At 44.9% G+C, this 26938-nt stretch overlaps 1 protein-coding gene across 2 annotated transcripts in view; it reads right to left on the bottom strand.

The window, feature by feature from the left end:
- The window catches only part of LOC140485544 (protein phosphatase 3 catalytic subunit alpha), a 303903-nt gene that overhangs the window by 26133 nt on the left and 250832 nt on the right, over positions 1 to 26938 (bottom strand). For both annotated transcript variants that reach the window (XM_072583759.1, XM_072583758.1), the window contains exons 7-8: positions 23012 to 23089; positions 21478 to 21572 (exon numbers count right to left, since the gene is read on the bottom strand). In XM_072583759.1, coding sequence (XP_072439860.1) covers positions 21478 to 21572; positions 23012 to 23089 — 173 coding nt within the window. The remainder of the gene's footprint in view (positions 1 to 21477; positions 21573 to 23011; positions 23090 to 26938) is intronic.

Here is a 26938-nt window from a genome sequence, read left to right as displayed (position 1 = left end):
TATAAGGTCACCTGTCAGTCTCCAATGCTCCAGGGAAACAGCCCCAGACTATTCAGTCGCTCCTTATAGCTCAAACCTTTTAATTTCAGCAACATCCTTCCTATAGCAGGGAGACCAGAATTACATGTAATATTCCAAAAGTAGCCTCATCAACGTCCTGTACAGCCTCAACATGACATCCCAACTCCTATATTCAATGTCCTGACCAACAAAGGCAAGCATACCAAATGTCACCTTCACTGCCCTGTCTACCTGTGACTCCACTTTCAAGGAATTATGCACTGGCATCCCTCGGTCTCTTTGTTCAGCGACACTCCCCAGGGCCCTACCATTAACTACATAATTCCCACCCTGATTTGCCTTACCAAAATACAACATCTCACATTTATCTAAATTAAACTCAATCTGCCATTCCTTGGCCCATCTGATCAAGGTCCTGTCGCACTTGGAGGTAACCAAAACAGAAATTGCTAGAAAAACTCAGCAGGTCTGACAGCATCTGTGGAGAGAAACCAGAGTTAATGTTTCGGTTCTGGTTGCCCACTACCACACTTACTTTGTTGTTATCTGCAAACTCACTAACTATACCTCCAATATTCACATCCAAAACATTGATAGAGATGACAAAAAGCATTAGAATTATCAATGGATTCTGTTCCAAAGGCTGGAATAAACACGAGTGGTAACATCTTTATGGGGGAAGATGGCCCCCAGTGTGTCACTAAAATATCTGCTGGAGCTGCAGTTACCCCGAATCTGGAGTTAATTAAATTACGGCCTCATGATCTTTCCAGAGGGAGTGCAGCAAAGTCTTCCCAGCCTGATTCCTAGGACAGCAAGTTTAGAAGAACGAGATGGAACCTCATAAAAACTGATCAAGTTGTAACTGGGCCAGACAGGAAAGATGTTCCCAGTGACCAGGGAGTCCAGAGCCAGAGGGTTAATAGCTAAGGTAGGCCATGTAGGGCAGGGATGAGGAGAAATGTCTTCACCCAGACAGTGGGGAGCCTGAGGAATTCTCTGCTGCAATCAGTTAGGCCAAAACACCAAACGGTTTTGAGAAGATAGACATGGTTATTAGGGCTAATGGGTTGAAAGGGTATGGGGAGAAAGAAGGAACAGGGGACTGAGTTGGATGATCAGCCATGACCATCCTGAATTGTGCAGCAGGCTCGAAGGGCTGAATGGCCTACTGCTGTCCATACCTCTGTTTTTTGTTTCTACCTGCCCACACCGATCAGTCCACCAGCACAGGCAGTGTATTATTTGGGTCGATTGGTGAGTTACCAAACTGGACTGAGCGAGCCATTCCCACTGAATAACACCCTCCTCAGCATCAGCTTCGAGTCCCGATACACAAATGTCATTTTGAAGAGAGTTTTTAGCCGTACATTTAAAAGGGTTATATAAAACACCCTGGCATTCTCAAACAATTTCAAATTCATGACATGCAAATCAACAGTACATTTTTGTTTGGGTCTCAGGAAACACATGGACACAGTGCAAACAAATAGCAGAGCCTCCCATTTTAATAGTCTCACAGGGACTGAAGTAGATCATTCAGTCCAACAAGTCCACTGCGTCCACCATTTACAATGAGATCACAGCTGATCTGATATTCCTCACTCACAGTCTCCTGGCTTTTCCCCAGACCCCTCTATTCCCTTCCTGATTTAAAAATCTGTCTCTCTCTCAGCCTTGAATCTAGTTAATGATCGACAGTCCCCTGGGGTAAGCAATTCCACAGACTCACTGTCCACTGAAAGACGACATTTCTCCTCATCTCTGTCTTAAATGGGACACCCTTACTCGGAGATAATGCCACCTGGTCCTAGACTCTCCCACATGGGGGAACATCCTTTCTACATCTACCCTTTCAAAGTCAAATGATTACATTCCCAACTGCTCATCAGACAGTCTATCCATACCCAGTATCAGCTGAGTGATCCTGCTCTGAACTGCCTCCTATACCAGTCTACCCTTCCTGAGAGAACAGCCACAAAGCTGCTCACAGTATTCTGGCTGTGGTCTGATGAGTGCCTTGTACTGTTCAGCAAAACCTCCTCACATATATACTCCATCCGCTTTGAAATAAGTTAGGTCATGAAGTTCAAGAATAGCCATTGGTTAAGTTTAATATCAGAAAGTTTCCATTAAAGTTAACACCATGGGAAAGAATCCTTTTAAAGGGTGTAAACTTATCATCAGAGACTGTACAAAAAGAGTCAGTCTCACTTTGAGACTTCGCACACAAGGCTTTTGAATCATTATGAAGACCAATGATCCTGTTGTGTTGACCATGTTGAACACCCTCCAGCCTTTAAAATATTCCAGAACCTTAAGGTCAAAGGTTAGACACAAACTTTCATCGCCAATGGCAACTCATCAAGGACATCTCCGTCCTGGTGTTAGATCCACTGTCACTTCCTGGCAGTGCAGTCAAATTCATCAGAAATACAACATTCTTTGGCATCACTGGATTCAAGATGTTAACTCTGTTTCTCTCTCTACAGATGCTGCCAGACCTGCTGAACTTCTCCAGCAATTTCTGATTTCCAGCGCTCGCAGTTATTTATGTTTTTGAAAATGATAAATAGTGGGCATTTGTGATGTTGGAGAAGGTTATTGGGCAGGACAGAGGGGGAGGACTTTGTCAACAGTTTTGTCCTTCACCTGAGATGGTAACCAAAGCTCCTGTAGACCCTAACTTTGTCACTTGGTCAAATATAAGACATAGTGTGTGTGTGAGACACCACTTCACATAACCATGGAGTTCACAACAAACTACTTTCAAGGATTTTCTTTGGACTAGTTCAGGTATGCAGTTGGTGACTTAAGAGAAATTCTGTGACTTATGAAAGAGTAAAGAGAAGACAGAGCATTAGAAGCAGGTGTACGGTGGCTCAGTGGTTAGCACTGCTGCCTCACAGCACCAGGGGCTCTGATTCAATTCCACCCTCGGGCGATTGCGTGGAGTTTGCACGTTCCCCCAGTCTCTGCATGGGTTTCCTCCCACAGTCCGAAAATGTGCAGGTTAGGGTGGATTGGCCATGGGAAATTGTCCGTAATGTCTTGGGACGTGCTGGCTAGGTGGGTCAGTCATGGGAAATGCAGGGATGGGCTGGATCTGGGCAGGATGCTCTTCTGAGGGACTCAATGGGATGAATGGCCTGCTCTCACACTGTAGGGACTCGATGGGCTGAATGGCCTGCTCTCACACTGTAGGGACTCGATGGGCTGAATGGCCTGCTCTCACACTGGAAGTATGACCCGAGACAGCCATTACTGCCATTATACACCAGGGGCCCTCCAAACGCAGCAATGAATCCTCCCTAAACCTTTCCAAATGATTGGAGTTAAAATATTTCTTTTATCAAAATAGTGCTGCTTCTTTTGAAAAGGATGTCAGATTAAGAACCTCCTCCACATATGTTAATGCCTTCACCCAGCTCACCATTAAATTTCAAACTTTGTAATTAATTTGTATAAACAGCAACTCAGAGGCAGGATACGGCACACTTGTTCTCAGATTATCACACCACATCTCAGTATAACACTGCCCAAAGGTCAAAGCAAATCTCAATCATGTGTCGGGGGGGGGTGACTGTGAGCATTTCGCTGACCAGCTGGGTTTAAAGGGTTCACAATTAACACGACTTTGAACAAACAGATGCTCTTCCCTTGATAGGAGAGGGTCAGTAAGAGGAAGGCACAAACGTATTGAAATTGGGAAAGGAATTAGGGAGGGACCATGGAGAACTGTTTGATGCAGAGTGTTATGATGGTCAGGGAAGTGTGCCTGAAAGGGTAGTGCAAGCAGATCCAGCAATAACCTTCAAAGGGAAACCAGAGAAACACAAAGAAACATTCTGCAGACAATGGGGAACGAGGTGAGTGGGACTAACAGGGCAGCTTTTTCAGAGAACCAGCACAGCCACAGGGCCGAATGCCCTCTGTGCTACATGATTCTAAGAAGCATGAATTCACTCCTTGCAGAGTTTAATGAACAGCACAGCGATCCTTACAACACAGATCTTTTATCAAGAGTGTGGGATGCTGGAAAAGCACAGCAGGTCAGGCAGCATCCGAGGAGCAGGAAAATACACGTTTCAGGCATAAGCCTTATGGAGGGTTTATGAAAGATGGAGGGAGAGGGAGGGTAAGGAGAGAGAGAGAGAGAGAGAGAGAGAGAGAGAGAGAAAGCGCGCGAGTGAGAGAGGGAGAGAGAGAGAGAGAGAGCGCGCGCGAGTGAGAGAGGGAGAGAGAGAGAGAGGGGTGAGGGGGGGTGAGGAGGAGGGGGGAGGGAGGGAGGGAGGGGTAGGAAGGGAAGGGGGAGGAGGGAGAGGGAGAGGGGGAGAGAGAGGGGGAAGGAGGGAAAGAGAGGGAGGGAGAGAGGGGAGAGAAGGAGGGAGGGAGAGAGAAGGGAGAAGGGAGAGAGAGGGAGAGGGAGAAGGGAGAGAGAGGGAGAGGGGAGAGAGAGGGAGAAGGGAGAGAGAGGGAGAAGGGAGAGAGAGGGAGAGAGAGGGAGAGAGGGAGAGAGAGGGGGAAGGAGGAAGAAGGAAGAGAGAGGAGGGAAGGAAGGAAGGAAGGAAGGACAGATGGAGGGAGGGGGAGAGGGAGAGGGAGGGGGAGAGGGAGGGGGAGAGGGAGAGGGAGAGGGAGAGGGAGGGGGAGAGGGAGAGAAGACGGGGGCGGGGGAAGAGGGGGAGGGGGGGAAATGCAGGGAAGAAGGGAGAGGGTGTGCTGGGGCAGTACAAACTGTGGTTTCACCATTGGGAAATTGGATTTGGCAGGGAAACACAGTATAGCAGGGAGGTTGCGTCAAAACCAGCCCAGAGTGATTAAACTTTGTCACAGCAACAATGGTGATATTTCTTAACAAATATCTCACTCTGTAGCAACACCAAACTGCTGAGAGTCCTGAACCATCCCAGTGCTGTACTTTGAAAGATCCATCTGAGGGACAGTGCCAGGTAATGACTGCAGGAGATCTTTCATGTTGTCAGTGATACACTGAGTATAAAGTGGCTGAAAGAAACAGATAACCTCAACATCAAACTCCATCCCTTAAGCCAATGTTGCCAACCACTTGGCAGAGACTGTCTGAGGTTAGACCAGAGACTATTTGCAATACCAATGTCCCGTTGAGCTGACCTTCCAGTGTCACAGCCACCAGCAGCAGATACCTAAACCTGCCTCAGTCTCAGTCCCCTCACTAGGACAGAATCGCTCGGTCATGCCTTCAAGAGTTACAACACTCTCCTGACTGGCTTCTCACACTTGTAAATTGAGCTGCTTGTATCTTAACACAGGCCTGGTCACCCAGCTGCCAAGTCTCTGCTCACTGACTGCTGCTGCAGGAACCTCCAATTCCACATTCCCAGCCGAGCGGTCAAATTCTTCCTCGGCTTCACCTTTCCCAATCTCAATCCTAACAACGAGAGAATCCTGGTACTCCTCCAGTCCTGACCTTTTTCAACATTCCTGAATCCCATTGTCTTTGGAGCTGTACCTTCACCCTGGCTTCCAAGCTCTGCACTGCCCTGCTGAAGATATTCACCAAACCGATGGTTACCTGTCACAATATTTTACACTGCTTACTGTCACATACAGTCTGATATTTTCTGTGTAGCACTGTGGCATGTCTCTCACGCTGTACAAATGCTAATTATTACATCACTATCATTGATTCAGAACCCTCCTACAAAGTTGCACTAACGACAGCTGAGAATGAATAAGGACAGTATTAGGCTGGATGCGACTGAGAAATCGCTCATGGATTTAGTCCTGACCTTGTGCAGCAAAGGCAGCAGAATTGAACAATGCTGCTGCAGGCAAGATTCAGGCACTACATCGGGGAGCAACTCAATGTCAACTTCAACAATGTGGGTAGCTTTGCCTCAGGGTAACCCATGCTAAACGCACGAAACCCCAGCCCCAGATCACAGTCAGCACACAGCGTGCAATCAAACTGATAGAGAACATAGCCCTCCAGGTAATAGGATTGTGGGGAGGGAGGAGATAGGGTCTCTGGGATTTCAATGGGGAAGGAGGATTGTCAGCTCCCAAGGTACTACTGTCAACAAAGACACAAGAGAATTTATAGGGATGTTTCAAATAATGTGTTTTCTTTGAGCATTTCCCTATACTCGTTACAGAATACAAGACATTGTTACTTGATTGGACATATTCCCCTCGCCACCCCCACACACAGCTTGCCGACCCTCTTGGATGCTGGGAAACATCCTCGAACAATATTTCAAGGTAGTTCAGAGGAATTTTACCCTCGTCTAGGAAAAAGTCTACTGTCAGTCAGAGTCTCTGTCCCTGTTACCGCTGCTATTTGTGGGGTTTGCTGAGTACAAACTGATTCTGTATTCCTTACTGCGACTGCACTTTGGGTGAGGTTTATCAGCTGTGAAAATACACCCACATGCCCTCAGGGTCTGTACAAAAGAAATTCTTTTTAATGATTAGGGCACATCCGGTTCCCTGGTGGCTTTGCTGGAACAGCCCTTGGGTTTTGGGGGTCGAAGGGCTGCATTTAATCTTGACAGACAGATGTTTCCCGCAAGAAAAATATCAGACAACTGTGCAGATATGCAACAGACAGGGCATGTTGAGAAAAAAGCCAAGCTGATCGTTCAAGCTGATGTTTGTTACATCTGATCCCCCTGGGATGGCAACACTACTTCTCTCTTCAGTCACTGACCTGAATATTTCCAACAGTTTTGGCTTTGATTAGTCCCAATGCTTTTTTGTTTGATTCCTCAAATAGTTCTGGGATCACAGGCACGACCAGTATTTATTGCCCATCCCTAACTGTCCTTGAACTGAGCGCTTTGCTTGGTTATTTCAGAGGTAGGTTCAGAGTTGCTGACTCTGGAGTCACATGTAGGCCAGACCAGCTAAAAGCAGCAGATTCTCTTCACTGGAAGCCATTCAGCCCATTGTGTCTGTGCTAGCAGTGAACCAGATGGCTCTTTACAGCATTGACGATCACCATTTTGAGTGCTGTCCTATTAAATTTAAATGCCACCAGTTACAGAAGCAAAATGCCCAGAGCTTTAGCCTCAGACACAGTCCAGTTACACTACATTACACAGTGGGTCTCCCCCAACACTATGCTATCCTGCTATAGTCTGAAGAGATTGTACAGTTTACTTGTTCATGATTAATACCAGTCAGTGCGGAGACAGTGGGTTGGATATTAAATCCTGAGATTTGGTTTTTAAAAGAACACCTGAAATTTTACATTTTTATCTAAAGCCAATTTCCCTGCCTTCCGGATCCTTCTGCCGGTTTAGAATCTGCATGTCACTCAGTTACTGATTTCCAATTTAGTCAGATATTCTTAATGGATGTACTGCCATTTCTTTCTGTCTCGAAATGACGGATGTGGCACCGAGGAAATATCAGTTCATATGACATTTTCACAGGAGCATAGATTCTGTTGCTATGGAAATTACTGCACATCTGTGAACATCACGCTATAATTGAATAAAATCTCTCCCACAATAATCTTCAGTGAATCATGAAAATGTTACTGTTTGAAATCTCAATGTGAACACCAAGTGATACTCTGCCTGATAATTTAAAACAAGAAACTGTGGATGCTACAAACCTAAAACAAACACAGATTGCTGGAGAAACTCAGCAGGTCTGACAGCATCTATGGAGAGAGAAACAGAGTTAATCTTTTGAGTCTAGAGGCCGTTCTTCAGAATTGGTCAGTTTGTTTTTTTTTGAAGTTGATGAGAGTTGAGCAAATGTTAATGGTCAGAGAGACTGGAGGGTTAATGTACATGAATGACAAACATAACGAGCAGTATACCAAGCAGCGAGCAAGGAGAGTGACATGCTGCTGTTTATTGCAGTGTAGCAGTAGGAGAGTCTTCCTAAAATTACATGCTTGCTTGGTGAGGTCACACCTTGGGTACTGGGTAGTTTTTGTTGTGAGTGCAACGAGGTCAGTCAGGTGACCTCAGAATCGGAGTTCCCTGACTGGGGCTGTTAATCTGGCCCAATTAGGGAGCCCTGGCTAACAGATATAAACAGCAGTGCCAGAGGTTCTGCTCACTTGGAGAGCTGGCTCTGAGGGAGCTGGATCAGTGTCAAGGACTCTCCCCGTGTAAATAAAGGTTATTCGGTGACGGGATACTGGTCTCTGGAGTTACGGCAGTTATAGTATCTTTACCATTGGAAAGTTACACACAGGGAGTGCTGCGAAAGTTCATTACACCAACTCCTGGCGATGAGAACACTGACCTATTTGGAGAGATCGAGTAGGACAGGCCAAGACTTCAGTGCTTTATTAGAAATGAGGGGAAGCAATCTCTCTGAAATAACCAGAATTCTTTGAAAAGTTGACAGGGTGGGTCAGGTAGATTTGGGTGAACGTTCTTGGTCCTGAGATGTTTGCTTGGTCCGAGGCTAGGACACATGGAAGACAAACTCAGGATAACGGTTTGGCCATTTCAGAGTGAACTCATGAAAGATTTCCACATTCAGAGATTTAGTTGATTGATTTGGTGAAGATACAGTCAAAGGCGAGATGAGATTGCATTAAACAATAGAGTAGGCACACATCTAAGTAATCGCTGCTGCCCTTGGGCTCTCCAAGCTATAGAATCCCTACAGTGTAGAAGCAGGCCATTTGGCCCATCAAGCCTACACTGCTCTTCTGAACAGCATCCCACACAGACTCACCCCAACCCTGGAACCCTGCATTCCCCAAGGCTAATCCACTTAACCTGCACATCTTTGGACTGTGGGAGGAAACAAATGTGCAAACTTCACACAGACAGTCATCCGAGGTTGGAACCCAACCCGGGTCCCTGGTGCTGTGAGGCAGCAGTGCTAACCACTGAGCCACCATGCCACAATGTGAAATGAATGTTCAAATGTGATACTGAGCCACATGCAGGTCTGTTAGAAAGCTTGACTTGGCAAATTATTGAAAAAGTGGTCGATATTTAAAACTGGTCCATCAATTATACAATGTCATCAGAGCTCACTTAGTGTATAAAAACAAAATTAAGTTATGAATCTTGAAGTTCTTCTTTCAGGCATTAATAACTCACGAGATGACAGATGTAAACAAGTTTACTTTGAATTAACTCAAAACTCATTCATTTTGTTATTGTGCTGTGATGAGAGAAGGCCACATTTGCTTGCAGAGAGACTGGTTTTCAATCACATAACTGCTCCAATATTCAAATTTTTTTTTATCTGTTTAACCAGAAAAGCAATCTAATAAATCTCTCACACTCGCCTCTCCATTGCTACGTGCAAAAAGATCATATTTATTCATCAGCGTCTAAAAGCAAACCAGCTGAAATAAATGACTGCCTCACCACTCTATCCAACAGATAGCCTTACTCAGGGATTGGCAACATTCATAACTAGAAAAGACATTTTTAAAATTTAGTCAGAAATGTAATCTCTTCAGAGCTGCAATGTTGTTATTCACATGCCTATCAGGAATAGATTTAGATTTATGAACGAGATTTCTGTTCGCCAAACATTTTGTTTATTTTACAATCAATTTACTTTGTTAAAATGCTTGTAATTCACATCAATACTATTGCTTTTACTGTAGAAAAAATAAAACTGAAGGTATTACAGTGGCTAAAAATGGGAAAAGAATTAGATATTAAAAACAGAGATGGTTATGTTTATGTGAAGGGTCCCAGGGATGAGGAAACAAAGTGCCACAGAGTGATTGCAGATGTCGGGACTGGTCTCTGTGAAGGAGAAAGGATTGTGAGGAGATTTGCAAAATCACGAGGGATCTGGCCCTATTGGTGGAAAGATGGAGAACCTGGGGAACAAAATTAAGGTGATTGGAAGCAGGAGAAATGGTGACATGAGGAGAAGTCTTTTCATGCAGTGAAGGAGGTCAGGATCTGTGCAAGGAGGCAGATTCAATAGGGAATGGATCATTATCGGAAAAGGAAACATTATAGGGCTATGGGAACTAGGTGGGGCAGTGGGGCTAAGGAATTGTTCTTGTATTGAGTCTGTACAGACATTATGGGCTGAATGGACACACTTTGCAATGCAACATTTTGGAATTCTATAAATAAAGAGAAATGCAACAGAAACAAATAACTTTTACTTTAATACGATTTGTTGGATTTACATAGAAGCCAGGAGACAGAGGCCTTTTGGCCAATCAAGCTTACTCGGCCATTCCATGGAGATCATGGCTGATCATGTTATGGTCTCAACTTCACACTCCTCCCACCTCCACACCAGTGGCTCCTAATTCGGTCACAAACCTATCTACCCTGCCTTAATGATACCATTGTCACTGTCCTCTGAGGAAGAGAGTTCTTTGGTGAGTCAATCGATGCCTTAACATCTGAACCATGATAGCTCCTCTGGTGAAGTGGTAGTGTCCTTCTCGTTGAGCTAGGTAGCTGAGATTTAAGCCCCACCTGTCCCAGAGGTGTGTAATAACATCTGCCAACAGGTTGACTGGAAAAAAAAGAGTTTGTTTCTTCACATGTGAATCATGAGGAGCTGCTCAAATCCTTCATGAACCATCAGGGAGGCGATGGCCTAGTGGTATTATCGGTGGGACTGGTAATTCAGAGACACAGGCAATGTTCTGGGGACCTGGGTTCAAATCCGGTCACGGTGGATGGTAGGATATGAATTCAATAAAAATCTGGAATTAAGAGTCTGATAATTGTCGATTCTCAGGAAAGACCCATCTGATTCACCATGTCCTTCAGGGAAGGAAACTGCCATCCTTACCTGGTCTGGCCTACATGTGACTCCAGGCCCACAGCAATATGGGTGACTCAGAACTCCCCTCTGGGCAATTAGGGATGGGTAATAACAATGTTCTCAGCCAATGAATAAATAAAGTAAAATAATGCACAGCCTTGGGCCGAAGGGATGGCTCACATTTCTGTATGATGATCAACAGATTTAAGAAGCTTCCAAGATGTTGCTCTGACTGAAAAGCAGCAGAGACGCTGTTGCACATTATATTTTTAAAACAATCATTCCTCGAATGTGTTTGCTCTCCCCACCCCTAGATGAGAGAGGGTGTCAGACCAGAGTGACTGAATGAGCACAGATACGTTGGGTGGGTGGGACTCCATGAGAGTGGAGTTCAGGGGGAATTCAGCTGAAAGTGTCAAACAGAGCGGGAGAGCCCTAGAAACGGATGCAAGTTTGCTGGCTGAGCTGGAACTTACATCTAGAACCTCAACCTGAGCTACAAATCTTCTCAAAACTCACTAGCCCTGAAAACGCCAATCGAACAAAAGCAAGGCCTCCAGTCTCAATCACAGCCACGTGGAGACAACACTAAACTAAGGGGCAACGAGGCAGTCCTGGTGAAACCATTTCCCAGAAAGAAAATACCTGGTCTGGCCTTAGTGAAATAGTCAGAGAGAATTAACTCAGCTGGGATGAAACTTTGCTCAGTTACAAAGCATAGAAACAGGCCATTCGGCCCAACACCTGTATGCCAGTTTGTGCTCCACAGGAACCCTGCCCACCTGACTCCATTCCACCCTATCAACATTAGTGGGCAGACATGATGGGCCAAAGGATGTCTTCTTGTGTGCTGTGAGACTCTATACCCTTTGAATCCCTTCTCCCTCATGCACTTATCCAGCTTTCCCTGAAACATCTGTATGAGTCACCTCAACCACAACCTGTAGCAGCAAGTTCCACAACCTGACCACTCCCTGGGTAAAAGGATTTGTCCCAAATTTCATAACCAGTGGTAATTTCTCTTCAACTGCCAAACTTCAGGGTTAGATGTTGGTTGCCTCTTATCATGGGACAGGAACAATAACCATTCCAATCGGGTATCATCGCCAACACATCAGTCACCCTCTTAGAACACGGTGCTGTACTTTCAGTTCCAAAGGAATGGTTGACTCAAGTGTACAGTAACTTCTCTGCCCTGTGTGGTACTTACACATTTGGGTCAGAAGGTTCATGTCTCACATGTGACCTTGAGCACAAACATGTTTAAAACACTACAAGGTTACACAGAGTGCTGCACATTTACAGGTGCTGTCTATCGTATGGTAGATTAGACCACAGCTCCATCTGGCCAGTAACGTGGATATAAATGTATTCACTCGCACTGATTTGACAAGAGGGACACTTCTCCTTGATGGGTGGACCAACACTATACCAACAGGATCAGGAGGCCTGATGTGGGAGGGGACTATCTGCGCAGGTTTTCTAAAACAGTGGCTACATTTTCTAAAAGTTACGACTTCACCCAGTCCTCCTAAAAGGCATTATGAAAGCCAGTCCAGTCCTGTCTAAAATGCTAACCTTCTTTACAGAGGAACCAGGGCAATGCCAAGTGAAATAGAACAGTTCTGATTTAGTCCTGGTGTGGAAATAACAACTTTGTTTTTAAAACAGTTCAATTTCTGCCATTAGTGAACAGTATTTCCATGTTGCACAGTCAGAGACACAAACATACCCTCTCCAACCTCAAGGACACATTAACAGTTGAAATAGAAAACCACAAATATTTTGCTTAACTCTAGTTTTAATGACACCCTCCCCCCCACCCCCCCAACCACAGATACACACACACAAAATCATGATAATGTTAAAGAGTAACAACCCAAACACTTTCATGAAGTTGGTGTGTCAGGAAGTAAGTGTATCCGTTGGTGTGTCAGTAAGTGAAGCTCGAGGTGTCTTCACACTTCAACAAGACTAACAACTCCAAACAGACAGAGCACACAACACAGGGACTGAAACCATGGCCAAGCAGAAAGTTAAAGTAATAAGAAACTGTACAAGACAAAACAAGAGAATTAAAACCAACTTGACAACAGCCAGGAATCATTTCAGTGGGAGTGATGACTGTTTGCCCATTTGCTGATGACTTGCTCACTATCCCTCCAACAGCAACAACTCACCTTCCCAGGTCTGTACATTTTGTCACCATTTTCTGGTTCATTATATTTAAAGGGCTCTCACTGATATTTAATTTTTCATTATCTTCTGATCAGTATGATGCTGTGGAGTCTTTACTTTGTACTATGAAAACAGGATTTTGTTTCTCAATCTATTCCTATACACTATCCTTAAAAAGAACGAAGTTATTTAACAGTCCTTCCCGAATTTTCAAAGCAGTTTAATTCTTGTTCAAATTCTCTAAGATAATACATTTTAAAATAATTTAGTTCATCCATTAAAATTGCATTTCAATTTTAATACGTTTGAAATGCTCATTAAGGTATCAGCTTTAGGCACTTGTCCAGTAGAATATCTGGTGCTACAGGTCATGAGGAAACTTGCTCAGTCATTTTGCTAACAACTGTTTTAGTCATTCATGAAATGTAGGTATTGCTGATATGACTGGATCTTATTGACACTAACAACAGTTCAGATTTCATCTGAGCCTCTTTATCTCCAGACTTGATGATATCTTGTGAAAAATATTCTATCTTGTACTCTTTGCAAACTCAAAATCAGCAAGATCCCTGCTAGGAAATCTAAATGTGTACTAACTCCCTCATTTACATACGAGTCCTGGGACTGCACTGCTTAATTCAGGAATGTTTACCTTAGTCTGTTAATTCCTCCTTGGGTTCCACCCGCTAACCCTCCCCTATTGCTGTGCCTTTAGCTGCCTCGACCATTGCTCCAGAATGCTCTCCTTCCAACCCTCCCTCAACCTTTTCAGAGGTCTATAAAATCTACCTCTTCAATAAAGCTTTCAGTCATTAGTGCCAAAAACTGTGCAAGCACCATATTGTCAACGGTGTCTAATGAATTGCTCCCATGCAGTACCTTGGGATGTTTCACTACATGGATCAAAAAACTAACTTGAAGGTACAACTTAATGCAAGTTGCTGTTGGTGATTCTTTGCTGACACTGAGATACACAAACACTAACATTCTTTAAAGTTAGAGTTGGTCTTTGTTAGAAGATTCAGTCAGGGAAGTTCTCTTTACTGGAGGCAGTAAGCAGACATTTTATTTATCACCACAATGTGTAAGTATGTCAATGATGCGTCAATTCCCTTAATGATTTAGAACTTATTTCCTTCAGTAAGAAAATGTACAGCCGAGGGGAGCACTAGCCTTGACACAAGATGTTGAACATCAGGCCATCCCATAGGAAAACTGTGAGCCACAGACTCCCTTATCTGGGCTCCTCTCCTGGTCCTGTTATTACAGATTAGATTAGATTACTTACAGTGCTGATCTTTCAGGAAACAGAAACAAACTCTGACATTTCATTTCCAACACCCCACCAGGTTCATAGGATTGGGGGAAAAAAAAATACTCTCACTCGGAGCTGCACAAACCAAGTGATGACGTAAAAAGGAAATCCCATCAATTTACAGGAAGGAAGGTAAGAGTTCAGGACCCACTGATTGGAGAGATATATACACCACAGAATCTCAGCTCCTGCCTGGCCAAAGATAGAATATCCACAAAATTAGTCACCATTTTAAATATTATAGCTATGCTCCAAAAGAGAATAAGGGAGCACACTGCTCCAGATGGATGTTTAACGCGTGGATAAAGCTTCCAGATTCAAGATAATACTTCCACCCCTTTCTTGGGAGGAAGACCGACCTGAAATATCAGCTGGGAGAGGGGGAGGGGGCACCAGCAGCTGCTGGGAGAGGGGGAGGTGCCACCAGCAGCTGCTGGGAGAGGGGGAGGTGCCACCAGCAGCTGCTGGGAGAGCAGATTACTGTCGGGAATACAGGCAGTGCCCAAAATGACAAGTCTATCCAGGGATCGAGGGGCTCAGTGAGGTGTGAGTGTGAGTGTTAGTGAGTGTGTGAGAGATTGAGAGTGTGAGGTGGAAGAGTGAGCACGAGTGTGAGTGTGAGTGTGAATATGGGAGGGCAAGTGTAACATCTGCTACAGAGACAAGCACTCCACTGGGAATAGGTTACAAGTCAGAAATTATTTACCAAAGCCACATCTGAACCTCCAGCAACCGGAGGCATTCCATACTTTTGCTGCCTGGCTCCTGACTCTCAGAGTGTCCTGTTCCCCCATTTCCCGCTGTGCTCACTGACCTACATTAGCTCACAGTCAAATAACATCCTGAGTTTAAACTAGGCAGGGGGACAAACTGCTTAGTCTAAGTTGAACAAAATCTGCCCAATGATTGCAAATCCACAGTAGTGGCTGTGTTCTCTGTGACAATGCCGTTGCCAAAAGAATCCACTTACCAACATGGACAAGCCAGGGATAGCAGAGCCATGGTGACAAAGGAAGGCCATGCCTTACACATTTGACTGAGTTCTTTGAGGAAGTGACAAGGAGGATCAGTGAGGGTAGTGCAGTGGAGGTTATCCACGTGGATATTAGTAAGGCATCTGACAAAGTCCCACATGGCAAAAAAGTAAAAACAGATATGGGGGAGATTGGAGAGGCTGGCATTGTCTTCCAAGGAGGTAGAGAAAGCTGAGGGTGACATGACTGAGATATAAAACCAGTGAGAGGGAGAGATAGCACAGACAGGAGGGACCTGTTTCCCTTGACAGAGTTGAAAAAAAAACAGGGATCACAGATTCCAGTTCAAGGGCACATATGGAAAATCCCTTTCATGCAGAGGTTCATGGGCATCTGGAATTCACAGCCCGAGGTGGTGCAGGAGGCAGAGATCCGAAAATCTTTCAAAACTCAGACCTGGATCTGCACCTCAGGTGCTGAAAGCTGTAGGACTATGGACCGTCTGCAGGAAGATGGGATGAGAAAGGGCATCTGGGTGTCTTTGGGTCAGTATGGACATGGTGGGCTGAACTGGCCCTTTCTGTGCATCAAACTCATCAGCACATGCCTCTTGTGCAGAATTCCCCTTGAAGTGATATTCTTGTGAAGGGGCCTGATGAAGGTGCAACAGAGGCTGCACCAAGGGAGTTTTTAAAAAAACTCTGTATGAGCTCTGTATGATCAAATAACTACTGGGATTTTAAAATGCTCACTCTTTTCAAATTCCTCACTGCATTTCACAAGGCCCCAATCCCTACACCCCTCCCTATCAGTCATCCCCTCCAACCCCTACACCCCCTCCCTATCCCTACACTCTCTCCCTATCTCTGTCACCTCCTCCAGCCCCTACACCCCCTCCCTACATCCATCACCACCTCCAGCCCCTACACCCCCTCCCTACATCCATCACCTCCTCCAGCCCCTATCCCCCCTCCCTACATCCATCACCACCTCCAGCCCCTACACCCCCTCCCTACATCCATCACCTCCTGCAGCCCCTATCCCCCCTCCCTACATCCATCACCTCCTCCAGCCCCTACACCCCCTCCCTACATCCATCACCTCCTCCAGCCCCTACACCCCCTCCCTACATCCATCACCTCCTCCAGCCCCTATCCCCCCTCCCTACATCCATCACCTCCTCCAGCCCCTATCCCCCCTCCCTACATCCATCACCTCCTCCAGCCCCTACACCCCCTCCCTATCTCCATCACCTCCTCCAGCCCCTACACCCCCTCCCTACATCCATCACCTACTCCAGCCCCTACACCCCCTCCCTACATCCATCACCTCCTCCAGCCCCTACACCCCCTCCCTACATCCATCACCTACTCCAGCCCCTACACCCCCTCCCTACATCCATCACCTCCTCCAGCCCCTACACCCCCTCCCTATCTCCATCACCTCCTCCAGCCCCTACACCCCCTCCCTACATCCATCACCTACTCCAGCCCCTACACCCCCTCCCTACATCCATCACCTCCTCCAGCCCCTACACCCCCTCCCTACATCCATCACCTCCTCCAGCCCCTACACCCCCTCCCTACATCCATCACCTCCTCCAGCCCCTATCCCCCCTCCCTACATCCATCACCTCCTCCAGCCCCTACACCCCCTCCCTATCTCCATCACCTCCTCCAGCCCCTACACCCCCTCCCTACATCCATCACCTACTCCAGCCCCTACACCCCCTCCCTACATCCATCACCTCCTGCAGCCCCTACACCCCCTCCCTACATCCATCACCTCCTCCAGCCCCTACACCCCCTCCCTACATCCATCACCTACTCCAGCCCCTACACCCCCTCCCTACATCCATCACCTCCTCCAGCCCCTACCACCCCACCCTACATCCATCACCTACTGCAGCCCCTACACCCCCTCAATATCATCTGTCACCTCCATCCCCTCCCTATCTCTGTCATCTCCTCCAGTCCCTACGCCCACTCCCTATCTCAGTCATCTCCTGCAGCCCCTACACCCCTTCCCTATCTCCGTCATCTCCTCCAGCCCCTACACCCCATAACTCCGTCACCTCCTCAAATCCCCACACCCCTCCCTTTGTGATCTCCTGATCCCGATGTCTAGCATGTCCACAATTTGAGACACTGCACCTCAGCTGCCTGCTAGAATTCCTTCCTTAAACCTCTCCATCTGTATCTCTCTCAGCTCTAACACTTAGGGAGGTGACAGTCTAGTGGAATTATCACTGGGTTGTTACTGCAGAGACCCAGGTCATGCTCTGGGAACCTGGGAACTGTATTCAAACTTCGAGAAGGAAACTGTTGTCCTTACCTGATCTGACTTACCTGTGACTCCAGACTCACAGCAATGTGGCTGACTCTTATAGAATCATACAATTCCTACAGTCTGGAAGCAGGCCATTTGGCCCATCTAGTCCAAACGGACCCTTCAAAGAGCATCTCACCCAGAACTACCCACCTCATCAAGACTGGGGCACAAGAAAGCAAATGTAGGAAGACAGCACTAATGTATGCAGGTTACGGAGGGATACACTTACTTTGGTGACATGGAGGTGAATATAAGTGGCCTCTCTCTCTATTATACAGCTACACTTAATTTATTGTAACCTTTTCATTGATGAAAGGATTTTACAGACTGTGAATTCTCGCTGCGTTCACCCCTGCACTGCCTTGACCAGCAAGTCCGCCTGCCGGCCTGAGCTAGTTTGGCTTCACTGCTTTTGCCATATCTCAATCCTAACCAGGCCGAAGCTGTTTGCTTCCACTTCTCATACTGTGTAAATTATTGTCCCCTTACAAAGTTTGTGCTCTTGTCCTGATGAGTGCAAGACATCAAAAGCTTTCGCTACGTCCATTTTGCAGCAAAATTCAAGTTCTGTATGAGAAAGCTATTGTTTGTTTACTTAATTAACGTACAGAGTGATGGGACCAATATTGGGTTGGAATGTTTTCACACAGGATTTTTAACTGCCCTGTGGGTGGTGAGGGATGCACAATAAATTCTGGCCTATCATGCTGTCAATGAATAAAACCAAAATTAACTCCTTCAGGCCTTTTTGAGCAGGTTCCTGGCCCCTGCCTAAATATGTGCTAATCTGGTTTGATGTCAAAAGAGGTTTTATAAATGCTCCTGTAAAGAATGAACAGAGATCTCACCCAGAGGGTTAAGGAAAGCAGACCGTGCTGGCTCACAACTGAGCTGGAGTCCATGTGGGAGGACAGTGCAACACAGACACACATCGAGTGAGAGTCCAGATCTCCCAATACCAGGAGCTACAGCGAGGAGCTCTCGCTCATGACATTTTAATGCATTAAAGGCACTATTTAAATATAAGCTGTTGTTGGTATCATCTATCTAATGAATTTTTAATTAGAATATTTCAAAAAAGCAATTTCAATATTGCATAAGGTGAGAGGTTAATGGAACAATATCTACTCATGTTGTAAACACCTGATCCAGCCATTAAACATTTACCAGAAATAAATACCATAATAAAAAGGTCCAGGTCATGGCAGTTATTGTAACTGGTTTCTGGATCAGTTTACTAAGGTACAGCAATGATAAGTGATGTGTTTTTTGGGTAGCTCTCACTCTACAGATGATTGCAACAAGTTGACTCTTGCATCCACAGATGATTAAAGTAAAATTAACATTTGAAAACGTGTCTAAAAAGCAAACAGGCTTCAACAGTTTTCTCCTTCCTGCGTCTTTAAAGGAATAACTCCAGAACGTTTCCAAATGGTCCATGGCTCATGGTCTGGCTCTATACCATCGCATCTTCCTCTTTCTATCCCCCACTCCACCATTCCCTCCTATTCCTTGCTCTAACATTTATTTATTCGGTTTCCTCTTTTAGCAAGTTAAGGGGTGATCTGATCAAAATCTTCAAGATATTAACAGGAAAAGGCAGGGGTGGATAAAGTTAAACTATCCCCATTGGTTGGGGATTCTAGAACTAGGGGAACAGTCTGGGAATGAGGGCCAGGCCATTCAGGAGAGGGGTTAGGAAGCACAGCTACACACAAAGGGTGGGAGCGCTTTGGAATTCTCTTCCACAAACAGCAGTGGATGCTGGATCAGTTGCTAAGTTTAAATCAGAGATGGATACATGTTTCAAGATATGGGCCAAAGGCCAGCCACAATATTATTTAATGGAGGAACAGGTTTGAGTGGCTGAATGGCCTCCTCCTGTTCCTCTAGTCCTTAACTCTATCGATACTTGTTCGCCTTTAACATTCCCTGAACGATGAGTTCCACATTTCACTCATTCTCTGGGTAAAGAGATTTCTCCTGAATTCTGCAGAGTTTATTTGAGTGTGTGTTCTATTGACCATCCTTTGTTCTGGACTCCCTGTTAATAAAACATCATTCTCCAGTCTAATTTATCAATTCCTCTATCGGATCACTCCCTGGTTCTTTGTTGAAGAAACTTCACATCTGCAGCAGTTTTAAAAATTTCTGATAAGTTATAACCTCTCAGTTGTGGTTCTATTTATGTGAATGGCTTTTTGGAGCTTATTTCGAATATAGAGATCAGAACACGCTGGTTACGAACTGGAACTGATGAAGGCAGAGAACAGAGAAACATTTTATTGACAAAAGTCATAGCATGTTGTGATGTGATGGTAAAATATCGGTCTCTAAGCCAGGTTCTCACCCTCAGAGACAAGAGCAAACTGCCACCAAGACACACAATCAGTGACATGAAGGAGTTCTGATACCCTGGGCACACCTCTATATTGTGACACTTGGTCCATTAGCACAAACCACAAACCTTTAGCCCATCCCATAACTGGCTCTGCCTTCCGCTTCAAGAGAATTTAATCTCTCATGGTCCGATCCTCCACCAACCATCAAACTGGAACAGTCTCCCAGTCAGCACTGAGCAGGACTAACAGAGCAGGATATCAGGGGAAGGAAGAGAACATCGGCAAACTCTCACTCTGTCGGCTGAACAATGAGAGTGAACTGCAGAAGCTTACAGCTCCAGTGACAGTGAAGAGAAACGTTTTCTGGACAATGTACTTGGTGTGGACCGACCTGACAGAGGGTTGGAAGCAGATTCAATAGGAAAAGGAATTAAATAGTAATTGAGGAAATAGATGGAGGGCTCTGAGGAAGGATAAGATGATTGGGACCAATTAGATAGCTGCTGCAAAGAGCCAGCACAGCTCGGATGGGCTGAATGATATCCTTTATGCTATGAGATTCTATGAAGAATGAATCTTGTAACAAATCTATTTGCGAAAGATCAGACCACCTCAGTGATTTTTAATGCAACATCAGTATCTATGCTGCTACTTAGTTTATCAAAACAGTTCTGCACAAATGTCTTTTGACAATGAAATTCTCAGGAGGAAGTGGATCAATTTAGCCTCAATAATACTAACAAAGCCTTACCACTAGAATAGAGAGTACATCTGCATCATACAATACTTGGCATTATTGTCCACACCATACTATCACCAGCTGCCTCAGGATCCCCTTCTGCAAGGACTTTGCCCAGAACACAAAGCTCACCCGGGATAATTGGAAAGTAATTTATAAACATCCCCCACAATCAACATCATTCAACATTTACAAATAGAAATGTTTTGACATGTGATCATTGTAATAATTACTTAATGAAGTACAAAACACTCAAGAAACACCTTTGAGCTTCTCAATTGACTATGTATTGAGGACTGCAGTTCACCAAACACATACTAAAAGTCTGGGAGTCACAGAATCATACAGCATGGAAGCAGACTCTTCAGTCCAACTCAATCAGATTATACCCCAATTTATGTGAAATGTACAAAATAAGTTTTCAGTAACAAGTCCAAGTTATCTTTTTCTGTATTTTACAACAGTGACATAGTGAGACTTAGAAACGTTTACTCTGTTAGGCTGGTGTGTTCACAGTTCAAGCATAAACTAAGCTCTACATTTCAACCATCCCCTTGTTTTTATTAAACAGTGATACCTTGCAGCTGAACATCTGAATGTATTCACTGCAACAGCACATCTGGTGAGGCGCACACAAAGCTGAGAGCAAATTTGTGAAGTTCCGAGAACCAAGCTTTGGAAATCTCAAAGTGGCAGACCAACTATTGTCAACACGTGAAAAGAAAATTCAGAAATGCAAATAAAGAGGCAGCCAGAAGGAGCTGCCCTTAGCTACTCATGGATCAGGGCTTCCTCATCTGAAATAATATAGCAGCACATTAATTCAACAAGTACCAATGCACGTGATATACATTCTCATACCTTTGTTGTTGTAGACATCCAGGTAGTTGGGAGCTGAAAAGATGGTGATTAGTGAAGGGAAGCCTGTTGTTTGACTCTTTCTATACATTCGGTACCTGTAAATATTAATGTACTGAGTTACACAAAGGTTGGGCATTCACACAATTGCATACTATTTACTGAAGTGTACCATTATCATCAAAAGTTTACCCTTCACCTGCCACAGTAAATGACTGCTACATTGTAGGATGTTATGGTGTTAATTAACTCCTTTTCTGTGAATTCACTCCAGACATGCAGCAAGTAATGATTAGTTCAATCAGTGAGGCTACGGATGTTAAATATGCAATTGTCATTGTTCAAAACAGAACCTGGGTAACGAGATGGAAGGGCCATAAAGGCCATACATTTCACTTCAGTACACCCACAAATTAAAACTACCAAAGTTTCAAAATATTTCCTGACAGTCTCCAGGGATTTTGATTCCATTGTGCTATAAAGAACCCCATCCCACATTGTCAACATATCTCAAAGTGAAGACGTTTCTGATAACAGGGCTAACATGACCTTTTATCAGTTGAAACGTATGCTGTTACCTTACTGTCACATTTTAGTTTGAAGCAGTGGTTAAAGTTCAGAAACTCTCGGCGGGGAATCCAAAAGCACCAGGTGCCCATTGAGTGAGCTTCTGGAATATGTTGTCGTTTGAGGTGCTGGGTGCTGACTCCCTGTGTCCCTTCAAGAGGGAGCTGGACCGGTTCCTGACTGGGGCAGAGATCACATTGTATAAAAGGTCAGTGCCTTCGTAGGGAACAGGTGGATCGCCTGGATTAGTTTCAATAGCCTGAGGGACACAGGGAGGAAATCTCCCCTTACTGGCCCCGGGCTTACAGGTCTGTCTTTGGAACGTCTGAAACAGAAACAGGAGAAGTTTGAAATACTCAGCGGGTGCAAACAGCATCGCGGAGAGGGGAACACAGCAAATGTATTGGGCCTGACAGCCATCGTCAGAACGGACTCACTGACTCAGTTTCCTTCTCCACAGGCGCTGTCAAGCCTGCTGGGGATTTTCAGAATGCTCTGGTTTGATTTGAGGTTCCCAGCATTTGCAATATTTACTCCTTCCCCAAACGTACTTAGGAAACAGAGGATGCAGACAGCTGCACATTAGGTTCACTCATCTCGGCCAAATTTTAACTGATTGAATCACCTGAATCAAAATTCTCTTCAACAGGTCATTGTTACAACCAAAACAATTCACTGCACAGGAAGATGTCAGGGGCTCTGGTGCTGTAATGGCAGTGTCCCTACCTCTGAGGCAGGGGGCCCGGCTTCACGTCTCCAGTTGCTGCAGAGATGTGTCTTAACACCTCCAAACAGGCTGAATGGAAAATATTCACAGGAAGCCATCCCTAAACAATTCAGTCTTTATTGATCAATGTAATGAATTTAAGCTGCTCAGTGAAGCACACCCAGTATGAGAGTCATTATAAAGGACTTAACTTAATGAAAGCAGGAATAACATTACATTTCTGCTGGAAAAGCAAACACTTACCCAGCATCCTGTGCTTCATGAGCTCGGATTACTGATAATAAATTATTGTGTTGTAGGAATTCACATACAGCAGGGTAACTGCAAATAAACAGATTAAAGCTGGTTAAAGTGTGAAACCTTGTTTAAAATGATCATGAGATAAACACGAGACTGAAATGAACAGGAGACGTTGGCAGGCTGAGATGAAGAGCTGATGGAGGAGGATTGTGTGGGACACAAATACAGCATTGGGCCTCCTGTACAAATGATTCTGGATTAGTGGTGCTGGAAGAGCACAGCAGTTCAGGCAGCATCAAAGGAGCAGCTTTTGCAGCTTCATCAAGGGCTTTTGCCCGAAACGTTGATTTCGCTGCTCCTTTGATGCTGCCTGAACTGCTGTGCTCTTCCAGCACCACTAATCCAGAATCTGGCTTCTAGCATCTGCAGTCATTGTTTTTACCTCCTGTACAAATGGCCTGTTTCAATCCTGTACATTGTGTGGAATTCTCAGCTTAAAGCCCGATAGTCACAAATCAATTTATAAAAACTCAACAACATCTGCAAGCAACCCCCAGGTGACGATGGCTTTGTCCTTTCAGTATGTGACGTGGAGGATGAGGTTCTGTTCATCCTTCACCTTCTCAGGCCAGTGATCCACACCGGCCGACTCTGTCCACGAAACACCTCCACTTTCAAATTCTCATCCTAGTTTTCAAATCCCTGACTGCCTTCAGCCTTCTCCAGCCCCACAATATTTCTTTGTTCCTCCAAAGCATACATCTCAATCCCCGGAGATTTCCATCGCTCTGTCAACAGCCGTGCCTACTGTTTCTAAATCAGAGGCTGTGGAACATCTGCTGAAAACCTCTCCGTGTTTCTCTGTCCCCCTCCAAACCCAAACATTTGCCCTGACGTGGTTGCTTACATTCGTGTGACCCACCTTGAGATGCTTCATTTCAATCCAAGTGAGGGATAACCACAAGTAGCTAGCAATTCTGATGCAGAGAACTTGCTCTTTATTAAAAGAGCAAAGATCCTTGCAACTTTAGGGCCTAGTCTTACTAATCACCAGACTATTAATCCAGAGACCTAGGGCATGTTCTGGGTTTGAATCCTCCCAAGTTAGGTGGGGAATTTGAAGTTCATTCATATCTGAAATGGCTGAGCACGATGCTCAGTTCAAGAGTAATTAGGGATGGGCAACACACGCAGGGCACAAATCAAAATAGGAATTACTGGAACAAACTCAGTATGTCTGGCAGCATCTGTGGAGGGAAACCAGAGTTAACATTTGGGGCTCAGTGACCCTTGTTCAGAATGAATACAGGTCTTGCCAGTGACACAATCATCTTATGGAAGAAGAAAGATATCAGAAGTGCAGATATCCACAATTCTTCAACTGCAAGTCCACAATAAGTATTCAATGTGGAAGTTTTCATAACTGTTGCTCAAAGTAAATTAATCTGCTCGAAACATCCGTGTTATAAACTCAGCTTGCAAGAGAAGACATTGCTTTCTCACTCACTGTTCTATTAAAGCAAGACAGAGGAGATACCCCACCCCATCTTGAGTAAAATATCACGAGAGAAACACCGTTTACCTATCTGTACCACATGCTGATTTCCGAGATTCACAATGAATTGTGTGTCAATCGATTGACACATGGCTCAATACAACAGTGGTTAAATAACTCATTGCCAAATTGTAATCAAGCTGTTTCCCATGAGTTGTATTTGCTCTGTGTATATATACATCTCTCCTCAGGTTTAAATAAAACAAAGACTGCAATCTGACCTGAAAAAGCACCAACCATCTGAGGACTCAGTTAGCACAGACAAACATCAGCTGAAATGTTTGATTCCAGTGTGTGATGATGTGTTTCTGGGCTATAAAATGCTTTAGCCCTGGGGAGTACAGTGCATTGGGGACTGCACAGAGGGTCAGAATTTGGGGGATATTTTAGATCTGAGAGTGTCATGGGGTTGTATGAAAGTGATTGAGGTACAGAGATGGAAATAGGGAAAACCGATTCAAATTGGAGGACAACAACTTTCAAATCAAACCAGGAGCTAGTGTTGGTCATCAAACACAGGGCACAGTTACAATGTGTAAAAAACATTTAGATAAGTACATAATAGGAAAGGCTACGAGGGACAAGGGCCAGGAGCAGGCAAGCGGGACCTAGTTTAAAATGGGATTATGTTCGGCATGGACTGGTCGGTTTCTGTGCTGTATGACCCTATGACAAGTGAGATTGGAAGGTGGTGGGCACTGACACTGGTAAGTGGAAACAGTTGTTGATATTCTGACATCTGGAGTCTGACTGCTTCGAATGGCTTTGGAAAAGGTGAGCAACTACAAAAATCTCAGCTAACCAGGGCCCAGAGAAAACAGGAGCCAGTGAATCATGCAGCATCTCAACATACTGAATAGCTCTGCAAATGCAACAGTGTTAGAGATGCTAGAATGGGACTCCCTTCAGCCACTCCAGGGGATGTTTCTCACAGGATTGACCATCACAGTACAGACTATTGCCTCATGAGCAAGAAGGCTGCCACCTGAAGTGAGAATGATCGCAGAGTGTTCTGACTGAGTGACAGTGTTCCCCGTGGAGCTGAGCTCACACTTGCAGTATCATTCATAAATATTGAGTCTATGTTATTAACCAGCACCTGCAGCTTCACGAATGGGAAAAGAGCAACATTAATCTCGTCTTTCAGGCAGTATGGGAGGATTATGGGGGTCCCACATATTGTTTTGTCTTCAGGGCTTGCTGGCAGAAATATCAGTAATCATCTTCTGAAAACCAATCCATTGGGCTCATGTCTGTCCACATGCTCAACTTTTAATTACTCACCTTTTCCGATATAAGGTTTGTCTTAGCGGCCCGGGGAGACTCTACTGTGTCCAACAATATTCCAATCTAACACACATAGGCTTAGCGGCTGGTGAAAACGTTCAATTGACACGTTCGAAAGGGAGTTGGAGGAAACATTTGGAAATAAATACTTGTTGGGCCATGGCAAAAGAGGAGAGGGGTGGGACGATTTGGATAGTTCCTTCAGAACGCTGCCTGGTAAAGATGGGCTGAACAGCCTAAGTATAATATTCTATCAAAGATACAGAACTGAAATGGATAATACAATACTAAATTAGAACACTAGGTACTTTTAAAATAGGGTTAAGTTTCCACTTCCTGATTTAATTATTCTCTGTCTTTTACGTCACTGTATGCCCAGGACTGGATTATTCCATGTTGGGGAGTACCAGTTCAAATAAATTAAACATCACATGGCGATGTCCAACCAACAACAATGGGAGAGAGAAATTGGGAACTAGCTCACCGTTCCCTTGTTTCTTGGGCCTGACTTGCAGGCAGTACTTCCTGTACACCCTGTCTGTTGTCTCCATTTACACTCAGAGTCATAGAGATCTACAGCACGGAAACAGACCCTTCGGTCCAACCCGTCCATACCGACCAGATATCCCAACCCAATCTAGTCCCACCTGCCAGCACCCAGCCCATATCCCTCCAAACCCTTCCTATTCATATACCCACAATGTTGGAATTGTACCAGCCTCCACCACTTCCTCTGGCAGCTCATTCCATACACATACCACCCTCTGTGTGAAATGGTTGCCCCTGAGGTCTCTTTTATATCTTTCCCCTCTCACCCTAAACCTATGGCCTCTAGTTCTGGACTCCCCTACCCCAGGGAAGAGACTTTGTCTATTTATCCTATCTATGCCCCTCATGATTTCATAAACCTCTACAACGTCACCCCTCAGCCTCCGACGGTCCAGGGAAAATAGTCCCAGCCTGTTCAGCCTCTCCCTATAGCTCAAATCGTCCTCTTGCTGTCAATTTCCCAGAAGGTTACTCCACACACACACACACACTGTGCCATGGTAGATCTGAACAATCCAGCACATCCTGTAACAATAGTT

This window comes from Chiloscyllium punctatum, chromosome 14 (genome assembly GCF_047496795.1).
Source record: "Chiloscyllium punctatum isolate Juve2018m chromosome 14, sChiPun1.3, whole genome shotgun sequence".
NCBI lineage: Eukaryota > Metazoa > Chordata > Chondrichthyes > Orectolobiformes > Hemiscylliidae > Chiloscyllium > Chiloscyllium punctatum.
The sequence above is the reverse complement of the archived record's forward strand: the minus strand, read 5'-3'. Positions and strand labels throughout refer to the sequence as shown.